The sequence below is a fragment of the Drosophila mauritiana genome, chromosome 3R (assembly GCF_004382145.1).
Source record: "Drosophila mauritiana strain mau12 chromosome 3R, ASM438214v1, whole genome shotgun sequence".
Lineage (NCBI taxonomy): Eukaryota > Metazoa > Arthropoda > Insecta > Diptera > Drosophilidae > Drosophila > Drosophila mauritiana.
Window position 1 is genome coordinate 20,931,479 of NC_046670.1, and position 11,618 is coordinate 20,943,096.

General features: G+C 44.7%; 4 protein-coding genes across 7 annotated transcripts; 2 read left to right on the plus strand and 2 right to left on the minus strand.

Moving 5' to 3' along the window:
* Positions 1 to 1,224: 1,224 nt before the first annotated feature.
* On the minus strand, positions 1,225 to 2,585 carry LOC117146120 (transmembrane protein 179). Its single transcript, XM_033312117.1, has 4 exons — positions 2,390 to 2,585; positions 2,179 to 2,322; positions 1,869 to 2,112; positions 1,225 to 1,685 (listed from the first exon to the last, which is right to left on the minus strand). Exons 1-4 carry the CDS (start codon positions 2,497 to 2,499, stop codon positions 1,482 to 1,484), a joined length of 702 nt encoding a protein of 233 aa, XP_033168008.1. The 5' UTR covers positions 2,500 to 2,585; the 3' UTR covers positions 1,225 to 1,481.
* Positions 2,586 to 2,624: 39 nt separating this feature from the next.
* On the plus strand, positions 2,625 to 4,743 carry LOC117146119 (uncharacterized protein CG5902). Of its 3 annotated transcripts, none has more exons than XM_033312113.1 (3): positions 2,625 to 2,728; positions 3,045 to 3,223; positions 3,280 to 4,743. In XM_033312113.1, exon 3 carries the CDS (start codon positions 3,441 to 3,443, stop codon positions 4,170 to 4,172), a length of 732 nt encoding a protein of 243 aa, XP_033168004.1. In that variant the 5' UTR covers positions 2,625 to 2,728; positions 3,045 to 3,223; positions 3,280 to 3,440; the 3' UTR covers positions 4,173 to 4,743. The 3 variants fall into 3 exon arrangements, with proteins under 3 accessions (XP_033168004.1, XP_033168007.1, XP_033168005.1); XM_033312116.1 differs by having other exon boundaries at positions 3,283 to 4,743; XM_033312114.1 differs by lacking the exon at positions 2,625 to 2,728 and adding an exon at positions 2,792 to 2,959.
* LOC117146118 (protein UBASH3A homolog) lies at positions 4,616 to 9,053 on the minus strand. Of its 2 annotated transcripts, XM_033312111.1 has the most exons (8): positions 8,728 to 9,053; positions 8,340 to 8,580; positions 8,089 to 8,284; positions 7,804 to 7,905; positions 7,096 to 7,265; positions 6,725 to 7,037; positions 5,769 to 6,650; positions 4,616 to 5,708 (listed from the first exon to the last, which is right to left on the minus strand). In XM_033312111.1, the coding sequence occupies exons 1-8, from the start codon at positions 8,838 to 8,840 to the stop codon at positions 5,470 to 5,472; spliced, it is 2,256 nt and encodes a 751-aa protein (XP_033168002.1). In that variant the 5' UTR covers positions 8,841 to 9,053; the 3' UTR covers positions 4,616 to 5,469. The 2 variants fall into 2 exon arrangements, with proteins under 2 accessions (XP_033168002.1, XP_033168003.1); XM_033312112.1 differs by lacking the exon at positions 7,804 to 7,905 and having other exon boundaries at positions 8,728 to 9,012.
* A 13-nt stretch (positions 9,054 to 9,066) lies between these two features.
* LOC117146121 (ras-related protein Rab-7a) lies at positions 9,067 to 11,511 on the plus strand. Its single transcript, XM_033312118.1, has 4 exons — positions 9,067 to 9,184; positions 10,006 to 10,241; positions 10,306 to 10,662; positions 10,724 to 11,511. Exons 2-4 carry the CDS (start codon positions 10,062 to 10,064, stop codon positions 10,808 to 10,810), a joined length of 624 nt encoding a protein of 207 aa, XP_033168009.1. The 5' UTR covers positions 9,067 to 9,184; positions 10,006 to 10,061; the 3' UTR covers positions 10,811 to 11,511.
* Positions 11,512 to 11,618: the final 107 nt, after the last annotated feature.

The window sequence follows — 11,618 nt, forward strand, 5'->3', positions numbered from 1 at the left end:
TGCCAGGGGTTAATCGGAGCACACTCGACCGATTTCCGTGACATACGTCTCTAGCCAAATCCGGCAGAGATCGGAGGGCGCGCCCGACGCCACCAGTCGTGGGCTATGCAATGGATTGAACGAAACATGCGCCAGAGCCAATTTTTATATTTGACCATTAAGAAAAACCTATGATTTTGCTTTACGATTCGACCCACTATCATCCCAGATTGCGTAGCCTCCGGCGTCCATGGCGACGCGGCGTCGTCATCCGGACCATCCTCCAGCACGCCTTCCAAAATTGGCGTTCACTGGATCGATTAGCCCCCAGCAAATTGAATCGCAGCCCGCAGGAGATTTGGTTATTATCGCCTCATTTCGTACAAAGAGAAACCGCAACAAGGAAACACTGCACATCGTTTTTTACACCCTTGCGTTATGTTTTTTGAATGTATTTAAAAACAAAATGAAAAACCAAAACCTAATAATGAAAAACAAAATATGAAAACACACAAAACACTGAAAAAACCAAAAATAGAATGTAAGTTTAAATAATATGCTATTCAAAGAAATCCAAAACATGATTACCCATAAAACAAAAAAAAAACGCAAAAACTAAAAATACTAATTATAGTACATACATTGATGTAGTGTTAATTGTAAGATCCCAGGAAATTGTTTCATGAATGCCAGAAAACAGAAAAACAGAAAACCGATACCAAACTCCAAGCAGTCGTAGATGCAGATACAGTATCGATGAGATTCAGCTGCAAAGCCCGTAAATGTACAAGTAACTATTTTTCTCTATACCAAAAGTAAATCTCCACCATTTTTGCTCCACATTTAAGAAACAAACTCGGTGCAGGCAAAGATTGAATTTAGACGCAAAAATACAGCGATCAGGGGCTAAATGCCGTGCGATCAAGAAATTTTTAATTGAATTGTAACAGACTACGCAAGCAAATACGGAATTTAATATTAAATGTACAATAGCGTCGCTTTAAAGTCTATAAGAACATTTTGTTGCAATGCAAACGTGAAATCCAAACCCAAATCCGTTTGACATTACGACAGATTCGAATGACATCAACAAGAAAACACACACAACACAGAAGATAACTGCAAAATAAATGTAACTGACATAACATGTTGCTTTGATTGTTTCATTTCGAGGGCTTGGGATTGATGGGGAAGATCCCCAATACGTAAGTATCTAAACCATTTATGAATGAATTCTTTCAGTAATATTAATAATTTGGTTTTATTATATTTGTAACATGGAATATTTAATTAAATACATATATATATACTATACATATCACGTATGTTGGCTTAATACATAGGACTAATATCATTAGTTTGCTTCACTACAAAGATAATGTGTGTTGCCGGCTGTCTGCCTCAATGACAAGGACGAGGACCAAATGACATACAATGATTATAACGCACATGATGAGAAATACGTAGAGAATTACAAACTGCTGGTTGGTCACAAACGTCAACTATTTGTTTTGTTCCGAGTCAGAGGATGCGTTCGAAACGATCGGCGGGGTTGACCTGCCGTCGTACTGCTGCTGATTCACCAACCGCTGTCGCTCCAAGTACATGGAAACCTTGATGTTGCGCACCTGGTGGTTGTCGATCAGTTTCAGTAGTGCGATGACGCCGATGCCAACGGAAATTGCGAATGAACCCCATGCACCAAACTATAACAAAATCAATAGAAGTTGTCAAAAGAGTTAATTAACTTAATTTCCCAAGCACAACTGAATTTTTGGTTTTACATAAAAAGATAAGATATTACGTATACGTAGACAAACATTCAGAATTGCTTCAGAAATATATTAAACAGATGAGTTTATGGTATTTTGTTTTTTGTGCCATCTTACCTGAGTGGTTCCCATTTCAATGTAAAATCCGGAGGTGTTAATTTTCTCCGTATCGCCGTGGATAATGTTCTGACCGGCGGAAATGGCACAGGATGGGAATCTCTCGGTCATGCGATCGCACCAGACAATGAAGCCCAGTGTGATGAAAATAGCCGACAAAATGGACATGGCCAGCATCCAGATTCCCAGAACGACATCGATGAACAGAGCTATAAACGAGGCCTCCTCCTTCATGCGGGCGTATCTATTTGAAAAAGAAATTCACTTTTTAGATATCAAAAAATTCAAGTAATACTCACAAGATACATACCTGTATATCTGCACCACCGAAATGATTAGCAGGAAGAACCCGGTAATCAGGGGAAAGTTGCAGAAGCCATTTGAAGCCCACTGGACATCGAACATGCCGTCCTCCTCCCGCCATTTGCCAGTTGTGAAGAGCAGGCAGTGGCCACTGTGGGAAAAATAAAATATAGATATTTAATAATTTACAGGGGACCAAAGGGAAACTGCGCACTTACCAGAATTGGTCGAGGTTTATAAACAATGGCACGACGATGCACAGCGACAGGATAAACAGGATGACATGACCAGCTATCTGGCTGAGCTGCAGCACGTTGGCCAAAGCCATTTTGCTTTTGATTTGAACAAAAACAATTGAAATTCAACAATATTCAGACAAACACGGCAATGTACAATGGTGTTATCGATAAGCAGTGTTGGACAGCACGCTGCAGCTGCCTGCATTGGTATGCGCAATTATCGATATATACACCCAGGGGCCCTCATTCTCGTTAAGCCATCTCTAGTTCGCAACTGAACTCGTAAAAAAGTGTAAAATTTGTTTACATTGAAAAAAGGTAAAATATTGTTCTTGAGGGGTACCTGCGGTGCTCCCTGGCCCCTAGATAGGTCAGCAAAGACAAAGGGCCGTGTGCATGTGTGGCGCGTAGCCCTTTATAATTGCGGGGGGTGGGGGGAACAGCCAGGGCGAACAAAGAGCAATTAATGCGATAGGAGGAGGGGGACTTTCTCCTCCGATTTTCCCCACTTCCCCGAATTTTCCAATAGAGGCTGTTGTGAAACCTAAGGTGAAGATCGCTCGGGCGAACTAACACGGAAATCCATTTAAGAGCACCCTCCTCTATTGTCAATCTCCCACACGATCCTTTGCAGACGCAGCAGCGGATCAGCGGACGCAATTCAATGAGGTGCTTATGAGCTAACTAGCAGCAGGACGGCAGCCAAGGAACACGGGGACGAGGTCTGGATCAGCGAGCAGGGAGCCAGGAATCGGAGGCTAGAGGTCAGCGCAGACTGGAGGGCAGCAGGTGACCTAGTTTACGCAGTAGCAGGTAAGCCAAGGCCTTGGAATTCGAGCCCAGCTCTAAACACCACCACCGATTTTCAGAAGACGATTAGAGGACTGGCGGCAGCGTTTCTGTGGCAACTCCTACTGGGGCTGTTCTGTTGTGTTAATTGAACTTAGAGCATCAACGTGCACTGCCATTAGTTGTAACCTTAATATACCTACCTAACGTAATTAGTGTACCAGTTCTGATACGGAACAGCATGTCCAACTCCCACTACAACAACTACCAGCAGCAGCAGCCGCACTCCAGCAACGGAGATCCGGAGTACCAGCACCAGCAGATGGTGCACCAGCCGCAACGGTTCTCCAACGGCCATGGCATGAAGAGCGTCGCTGTGCCAGACATGTGCCTGTTCTGCTTCGAGGTGCTTGACTGTGAGCTGAACAACGTCGATGGTCCATCGGTGCCGGTCTTTAGCAACGACGCCTACCCACTCTTTGTCACCTGGAAGATTGGGCGCGACAAGAGGCTGCGTGGCTGCATTGGTACTTTTAGTGCAATGGAACTACACCATGGTCTTCGGGAGTACGCCTTGACCAGCGCCTTTAAGGACTCTAGATTTGCACCTATCTCTAGGGATGAGTTGCCACGGCTAACTGTCTCGGTCTCAATCCTGCAGAACTTCGAGGAGGCTCAGGGCCACCTGGACTGGCAGCTAGGCGTCCATGGCATCCGCATCGAGTTCCTCACAGAACGCGGCTGCAAACGCACAGCCACCTATTTGCCGCAGGTGGCTACCGAACAGGGCTGGGACCAGCTGCAGACCATTGACTCACTCCTGCGGAAGGGCGGCTATCGGGCTGCCATAACTCCGGAGACGAGGAAGTCCATCAAGCTAACGCGCTACCGTTCGCAGGAGATCCAGATGCACTACAAGGAGTACCGCGAGTACCAGGAGCGTCGCGCCCAGTTCGGCAAGGTGCAGTGCTAACAATTGGACAGGACGGCGGCGAGGCGATGATCCTGGCTGAGGGCAGGCCTGATGGCCGTCGTCCTCCTGCTACTGCTAGCTTTTGAGTTCGGCCCAGCTTGGCGGCCGCTCGCTTAATCAGAGTTATGAGTTATTATATCTCCAGCATTAATTTTAAGCCCTTAAAAATTCTCCAAAAACGCGCGTGAGATGAGCGTCTTTTACTAAATATACCATTTAATGCTTCAAATACTTAAGCGGCGATCCGTAATCTATTTTGAATGAGAAACAGAAAAGATTGTAAACGCTATGTTGAAACCCATTGTATTCGGATATACCGATCGATGTTGTAGCCGCAGCCTTGCTGGTTTCTCTTTAAATCAAACACACACAAACTAAAACAAGACAAGCATATATATGGGGATATATATTACCGAATCAATACAATACAAAATGCAGATATATAATTCACGTAAAATGTTCAGCAATTATATTATAGATTTAACAACTAAACCAATTACATTACTAATTCTAATTCTATGCGCATTAAATAAAGGTCGACCCCTTCTGAGTCCCACAAGACAATGCAAAATTATCGTCCGTCTTTCCTCTTGGGGATCGTGGAAGCGAAATGGAGTTTACACCTCAATGTTTTGGCATTACACGTGTTCAATGTATACTGTTTATTGTTCCATTATGTTGTGCGTTGTTACATGGTTTTGTACTACTAAATCTAGTCGATAATATCGATATATGTTTGGGCTTTACGTATGGAGTAGTCTCAACAAGTTGCTAAGAAAAGTCTGCCTCTTGGATAAATGGCTACAAAAAACTGCGTTACGCAGCAAGGCTAATCAAACGATCTAACAACTAAGCTAGTAACAGGGCAAGTTAGTCTATGGCTAAAGCGGCGAGCTAGCGCTCAATTAGTATAATTACTGGCATACGGTATAAATGTATATATTCAATATATAGTCAATAGATCGCATTGATTGCAATAAAGTATGAGTCCGTCGCGCTGGCTTCTCAATAAGCAGTGCAATTATAATAGATAGATTGTTTATACACCGCAGCAAAATCGCATTCCATCGGTTTGCATCATAGGTGTACATCTAAATTACTTTCAATTTGTATGGCAGTACAATCAACTTAATGCGACGCCAATTTCTAAACAGTAAATCAATACGGATTTCATATAGCTAAGCGAACAAAAAATTTACGTAAAGTTCCTTCAGCGTGTGATTCACCTCCAGGTTCGTCCCAATCGAGTCGAGTCTCAGTCTCAATGCTTGCACAGAAACTGCTCTAAGCACTGGCACTAGGTGGCCGACAAGGCGTTCCACTCGAACCGCGGATTCTTTGAGTGCGTCACCGGAAGACATTCGGGTTCAACCAGCTTCCAGACGCCGTCCACCTGTTCCACCGTTGCCAGGCTGCAGTAGGGGATCTTGTGGATGACTTGGCGCAATTCGTTCGTACTGCGTGGAACTCCGCCGGTCAGTTGACGGGAACAAGTGTCCAGTGTGGTGGCATGGGCAACAACCAAAATATTTCCAGCTGGAATTAAAGAAATTAGCTATTAGAGTATTTTTCAAAACCACGTTTGGATAAATTTACTTGTCTGCTCCAAAAGCTGCAGGATAACGTCATGGTTACGTTCATAAAACTGCTCGGTGGACTCCTTTAGGCGAGCAGTTAGCTCAGACGATGGCTGTACCGGCTCATAATCCAAATCAACGTCGTACTTGGCCTCAGTCAGCTCGTTCTTAGTGAGCCAGTCGGGTACTCCGCTCGGATACCAGGCCATCCACTCAAACAGGCCCGGCTCCAGCTTGATTTTTTGCTTACCCGTAAGTTTCAGCCCTTCCAGCGCACTGGTACAAGTCTGAATGCAGCGATACGAAGGCGAACAGTAAACATGGTCGATCTGCACTTGAGCCTCCAGCAAAGCTTGACCAATAAGATTGGCCTGATAGACACCCACATTTGTCAGCGGAGAATCATTCTGCCAGCCCTCCGGACTGTTCTTTCGACGAGGCAACGTCTTCGGCATATTTAAGTCCTTTCTCATGTAATTTCCAAACTCATCGAAGCAGTATGGAATCCACGTTCCAAAAGTAAAATCGACACGCTCGCCATGCCGCATAATGTAGATCTTTCTGTTCTTGGCATGTGAGGCGTCAAGAGATCCGGGATGCAAGGAGTGGTCCGAGTGTACACTAAGTGTGTCATCTGGACGCGGAGGCTGGGCTGCTTGTGGTTCCACCAAGATCTCGTCCACCGGTTGCTTGGACGCGGAGGTGGAGGAAGAAGACATATTGGTCGTAATCTCGATCGTAGGCGTGTTAGGGTTATGCTGATGGGTCAAGTTGTGGCTGTTTAGCAATTGCACTGAGGGCAGTTCCAGGCAGGGCTTCAAAGTCTGTCTCAAATACTTCTCCACGCTCTGTTCGGATTCCTCAAACGAAGAGCCTTCAATTATATCGGGATGTGCTGTGTCTGTTGAGATAGGCAATGTAAAATGAAACGTAAGTAACTCCATCCAGGATCACTGTATTCAAAATACGACTCACTCTGACGATCCTCGGGCTCCGTTGATATACTGCGTCCGTCCACAATGTCCAAGTCCTCGGCGGAAGTTAATGATGAAGCTACGCTCTTGGAGAGCTGGACCACACGATGCAGGGTCCAGGCGTCCGATTCCGCCGTGCGTTCGGTGTAATTGACGGGCAAATGACCGGTGCTTCCGGTCAACCAGGATATGCCTTCGGCCCAACCGTCACTCGAACTGTCTACTACCTCGGTATTCAAATAGATGTAGTCGCCGATTCGGAGCTCCAGTTCATCCGTCTCGTGCGGGTTGTGTGGATAAACTACCTTTTGAACCTGGAAAATACAAAATGGAATTATAACTCATCCTCGTTCGATTAAAAGAAGCTCTAACTTGTTTGGTGGCGAGCCGAGGATCGCGGGAATATAGACGAAGTTCCCAATTGGAGGCGCAGCCGGCGTCTAAGGTCTCCACGAGTGCTTTCAGTGCATTAAACTGTGCCTGCGGGAACTGGTAGGCAAGCGTCAGGTGCAGGCTCTTAACGTGTGGCTCGAGTGAGATGGCTACGGGTAGTTAGAAGCTATTAGTGGCCTTTCGCTAGGCGGAACAAACGATTACTGAATGGAAATGAAGGCGGTGCTGCTTATATGCTTTCGTATCTAACACGGTGAATCGATGTTTTTCGATAAGGCATTATGGTCACTTAAAGTTATCTTTGGGCAAAACCAAACGTCACGGGTTTATCAACTACAATTGTGGTCTTCTAATAATCAAACATTTTTGTAGAACGACATTTAGTGACACTAATCTTAACTAATCTTAATCTAAATAATAAACTAAAATATTTTTCAAACAAATAAAACGGGGTATAAACAAATTAAATATGTAGCAACCAAAAACATCGATCACCTTGCTATTTACAGTGCTTACTAATAATTAACTACAATTAGCAGCGTCATGTTGAATTTCGAAAAAAGGGTGAGTAGATTAGTAAGTTATCTACCAGTGCAAGTAACGCATGCATAGAGTGATAAGAAAGTGTACTTTTGGGTGAATCAAAAACGATTTTATGCAAACTAATGGCTCTAGCTAATTGCTTACATCGACTGCTGCGCGGAATGCAGCGGGTGCCCGAGGAGACAGCACCGCACCAGGGAAAGCAGGCCACAATGGCGTCCAACTGCTCATACGTATCGCTAATGACTGTGCAGCATAGCCCAGATTATCCAGATATCCGGGTATTAGTGTGCAGGAAGAGAGGAGAACAACATAACCGTGTAAGCCACTCCGAAAAATGGAAAACCATCAACCGAATCGAACAGAACGTGAGAAAGGTAAACCAAAACAACCCAAAGAGAGTGCAACCAACAGAAGGATAATTCGTACTTGAGTTGGACACCTCCTTCACGTACTGCAGGGCCAGTCGTTTCAGATAGTTGGCATCCTCCTCGGCCACGAAAAAACCCATGAAGTTCTGGCTCATGTAGGGCTCCAGTTTGAGGGGGCGATCCAACAAGGCGCCCGTCATGTCCACCACCTGTTTGAGCGCCTTGGACAGCTGCAGCGAGCACTCGTCGGGGGCCTGTAATTTGGATTAAGTGAATAAATTAGGTCTGTATAATCCAATTTAAGCTCACTTTAAAAAACGAAACCAGGGTTATGTGAGGCACGTAGTTGTGTGCTCCATTCCAACCGCACATTTGGCGCGACTTGGCCCAGAACTCCTCCAGCTGCTGTAGAAACGGACCCGTGGGACAAGCATATATAATATATTCCCTGGGGGCGCACTCGTCCAGGGTGCCATCGTTGACATGTGCCAGCAACCAATCCGAGGCAATCTGGACACCCCGATTCCCAGTTGAAGCCAAAGCTTTCTCCCTGTGTAGAGAGGTAAGCAAAAAAATCAATACTCTGATTCTCTGAAACAAAGTCACATAGTGGGCCATTTTCACGCATAGCCACTATATCTTGGGTGGAACCTAGAGCAGCTGGTTACTGCCAATACGCTATGCATAGAAAACTCACGCTCTATGCCTGGGAAATCCCATTTGGAGCAATGTTTGGAGCGGCGTCAGGTGCTGCTTTGAGATGCAGATCCTCGTAGGGGTCTGACTCTTGCGCGGCGGAAGCGTGGCCATGTCGATTATAGCCTCCTTTGTAAGCTCAGGTGACCAGCGTTCAGCAGCTTTCGGTTTTTCCTGGCTGTTCAATATTTTTCAGTGATAATTTCAACAAAAATAGGATACAATTCGTTAATTGGGCACAAAAAAGTGTTGGTTAACGACACCCTAATGATAGTCAACTTCTACCGATAGCTGTAACACGACTGCACTATCGATAACCAGTACTGACCAGTAGAGATGAGAGCGATTCTCCTAGCGAGACAACAACAAAATTCACTGCGTAATTAATTGAATATTTTTTAGTAAAACCGAAGCGCCCCATAAAGAAACAGCTCGTGGAGTGTTCACTAGTGTTCAAAGTGAGTGCCACTACAAAAAGAATTAAGCGAATAGCAAAGCAAAGTGGAAAAAAGAGTGTTACGCAGCAGGCGAAAAGTGCATGGAAAATGCCAGTGGAGCCCCACATCAAACATACACACGCACACACGAAAAACGTACACAACAAAGACCCACGCACACCGACGCAATTAGTGGCGTAGTTGTAATGGTGGAGCACAAAAACAAGTTGTTCATGGTCTAAAAAAAGGGGGCGGGGGAGTTTATCTCCCCTTGGAGAGTCGACTTTCGCACTATTTTCGATTGCACCATAGTGACTCCCCCTGCCATCGAGGACTTTGAGGAAATGGGCGTTTTCCCAGGCACTTTTCCTGGTATTTCAGACCCGCTTCTTTAGCTCGACCTCGTCTTTGTCTGTACTCAGCGCACTTTCTCCGCTGCGCCAGCAGTGATCACGCTTTATCGCCTCGATGCGGGCACCTCCCTCCCCTACTGACCGCCCGTTCACACAGCGATCACACACTGCGGATTGCTCAGAGTGACTCACCCGATTTGTTTATCACCCAGCACGGCGTAGCACCACTGTTTGTCATTACAAACATTTTACAGCTGCGCCTGGCTTGCACTTCGAGAATTAAAGCAGTCAGGTCCTGGTAGAGATTACGGCATTCATTGGCATTTACACATAGATAATCCATGAAAGGTGTAGACTCTAGAGGTTTGCGCAGTTCACTTTCATTTATCTTAGGAAAGAACACATCACACCCCTACACTCCTTAATCGAATTAGAGGAAACCGCAATGGTATTTTTAACACACAATCAATAATATTCTGTGGTTTTCAGCGCCAAATACCAAAAGAAATAACCCCGAGTAAGCCAACGCCACACACTGCATCGAAATGTCCGGACGTAAGAAATCCCTGCTGAAAGTCATCATTCTGGGCGACAGCAGTGTGGGCAAGACCTCGCTGATGAATCAGTATGTAAACAAACGCTTCTCCAACCAATACAAAGCCACGATCGGAGCTGATTTCTGCACGAAAGAGGTGGTGGTCAACGACCGAGTGGTCACAATGCAGGTAAGCACTATGAACTTTCAACACTCCTATTTCAGTGACTTAACTCGCATAATTTCAATGACAGATCTGGGACACTGCTGGTCAGGAACGCTTCCAGTCGCTTGGAGTGGCATTTTACCGCGGAGCCGACTGCTGCGTGCTTGTCTACGATGTGACGGCGCCCAACTCGTTCAAGAATCTCGACTCCTGGCGCGACGAGTTCCTCATACAGGCCAGTCCACGCGATCCTGAGCACTTCCCCTTCGTGGTGTTGGGCAATAAGGTGGATTTGGACAACCGCCAGGTGTCCACGCGTCGAGCGCAGCAGTGGTGCCAATCTAAGAACGATATACCCTACTACGAAACGTCCGCCAAGGAGGGCATCAACGTGGAGATGGCGTTTCAAGTTATAGCCAAGAATGCGCTAGAGTTGGAGGCGGAGGTAAGAAATCCTATTTAAATGTTATCTTCCATACTAAAACGAACTTTGTACTTTCGCACAGGCTGAAGTTATCAACGATTTCCCCGATCAGATTACCTTGGGCTCGCAAAACAATCGTCCTGGCAATCCTGACAACTGTCAGTGCTAATGTAACAACAACGCAAAATGGATAATTACACAATCTATATTATTAAATAATATTTCCAACATAATAATGAACATGAGAAGCAAGCAACACAAAGGACGATAGAGGAAGGTGTTCTATGATTAAGTAAAACAATTTCAGCAAAACAGCATAGTAATTAATTAACTGATAGGATGCAAAGTTCAGATTCAGATCAACATCAGCTGAGTCTTACGGGCCTCTGGCAAAGGCTTAACCAGTATACCCAACTTCCTACGACCTAAGTAACCGTTCAATGAATAAGTATGCTCTGTGTACTCGTATTTAATAATTCATGTTTCTGACCGACCGCCCGCCTATCTCCCTAGTACTATTTTTGCCATTGTATTAGTCAAATTTTGCACGCAACCGCTGCTGGCTTTTGCAACAGAACAGCAACATTGAGAATACAACATCAGAGTATCTTCTAAACAAACAAAAAATCTTGTGATTGTAAATTTAATAAAAGAATAACTTTTTAAATGTAATTTACGACATAATTTCCTGCACCATCGAATTGGCTACTCTATTGTAATTGGCTGAGCTCCACAAAACTCCTTTATGCATAACATTCGAGAGTGAATTTTGTTTAGTAATAACGTTACTCGATATATCCTATAACTATGAATAGTATTCCATGTAAAATTGCTCCTTGTTTTTGGTAATACATATATGTAAATTGCGTATATTTTGAATTTATTTTTTTCAAATGATTCATTTTATGAATTCTCATGCTCTTTGGTTTAATTTAAAGAATAAACTTGAACAATTTACAATAAAAGTCAAATAAGCT

Coding starts and splice junctions, on each gene's coding strand:
- LOC117146120 (XM_033312117.1), bottom strand. CDS start 2,499: ATGGCTTTGGCCAACGTGCTGCAGCTCAGCCAGATAGCTGGTCATGTC. Junction 2,323..2,389: donor ATAAACCTCGACCAATTCTG/GTAAGTGCGCAG, acceptor TTTTTCCCACAG/TGGCCACTGCCTGCTCTTCA. Junction 1,686..1,868: donor TTGAAATGGGAACCACTCAG/GTAAGATGGCAC, acceptor ATTTTGTTATAG/TTTGGTGCATGGGGTTCATT.
- LOC117146119 (XM_033312113.1), top strand. CDS start 3,441: ATGTCCAACTCCCACTACAACAACTACCAGCAGCAGCAGCCGCACTCC.
- LOC117146118 (XM_033312111.1), bottom strand. CDS start 8,840: ATGGCCACGCTTCCGCCGCGCAAGAGTCAGACCCCTACGAGGATCTGC. Junction 8,581..8,727: donor GGATTTCCCAGGCATAGAGC/GTGAGTTTTCTA, acceptor CTCTCTACACAG/GGAGAAAGCTTTGGCTTCAA. Junction 6,651..6,724: donor GGAGCCCGAGGATCGTCAGA/GTGAGTCGTATT, acceptor CTATCTCAACAG/ACACAGCACATCCCGATATA.
- LOC117146121 (XM_033312118.1), top strand. CDS start 10,062: ATGTCCGGACGTAAGAAATCCCTGCTGAAAGTCATCATTCTGGGCGAC. Junction 10,242..10,305: donor ACCGAGTGGTCACAATGCAG/GTAAGCACTATG, acceptor TTTCAATGACAG/ATCTGGGACACTGCTGGTCA. Junction 10,663..10,723: donor CGCTAGAGTTGGAGGCGGAG/GTAAGAAATCCT, acceptor ACTTTCGCACAG/GCTGAAGTTATCAACGATTT.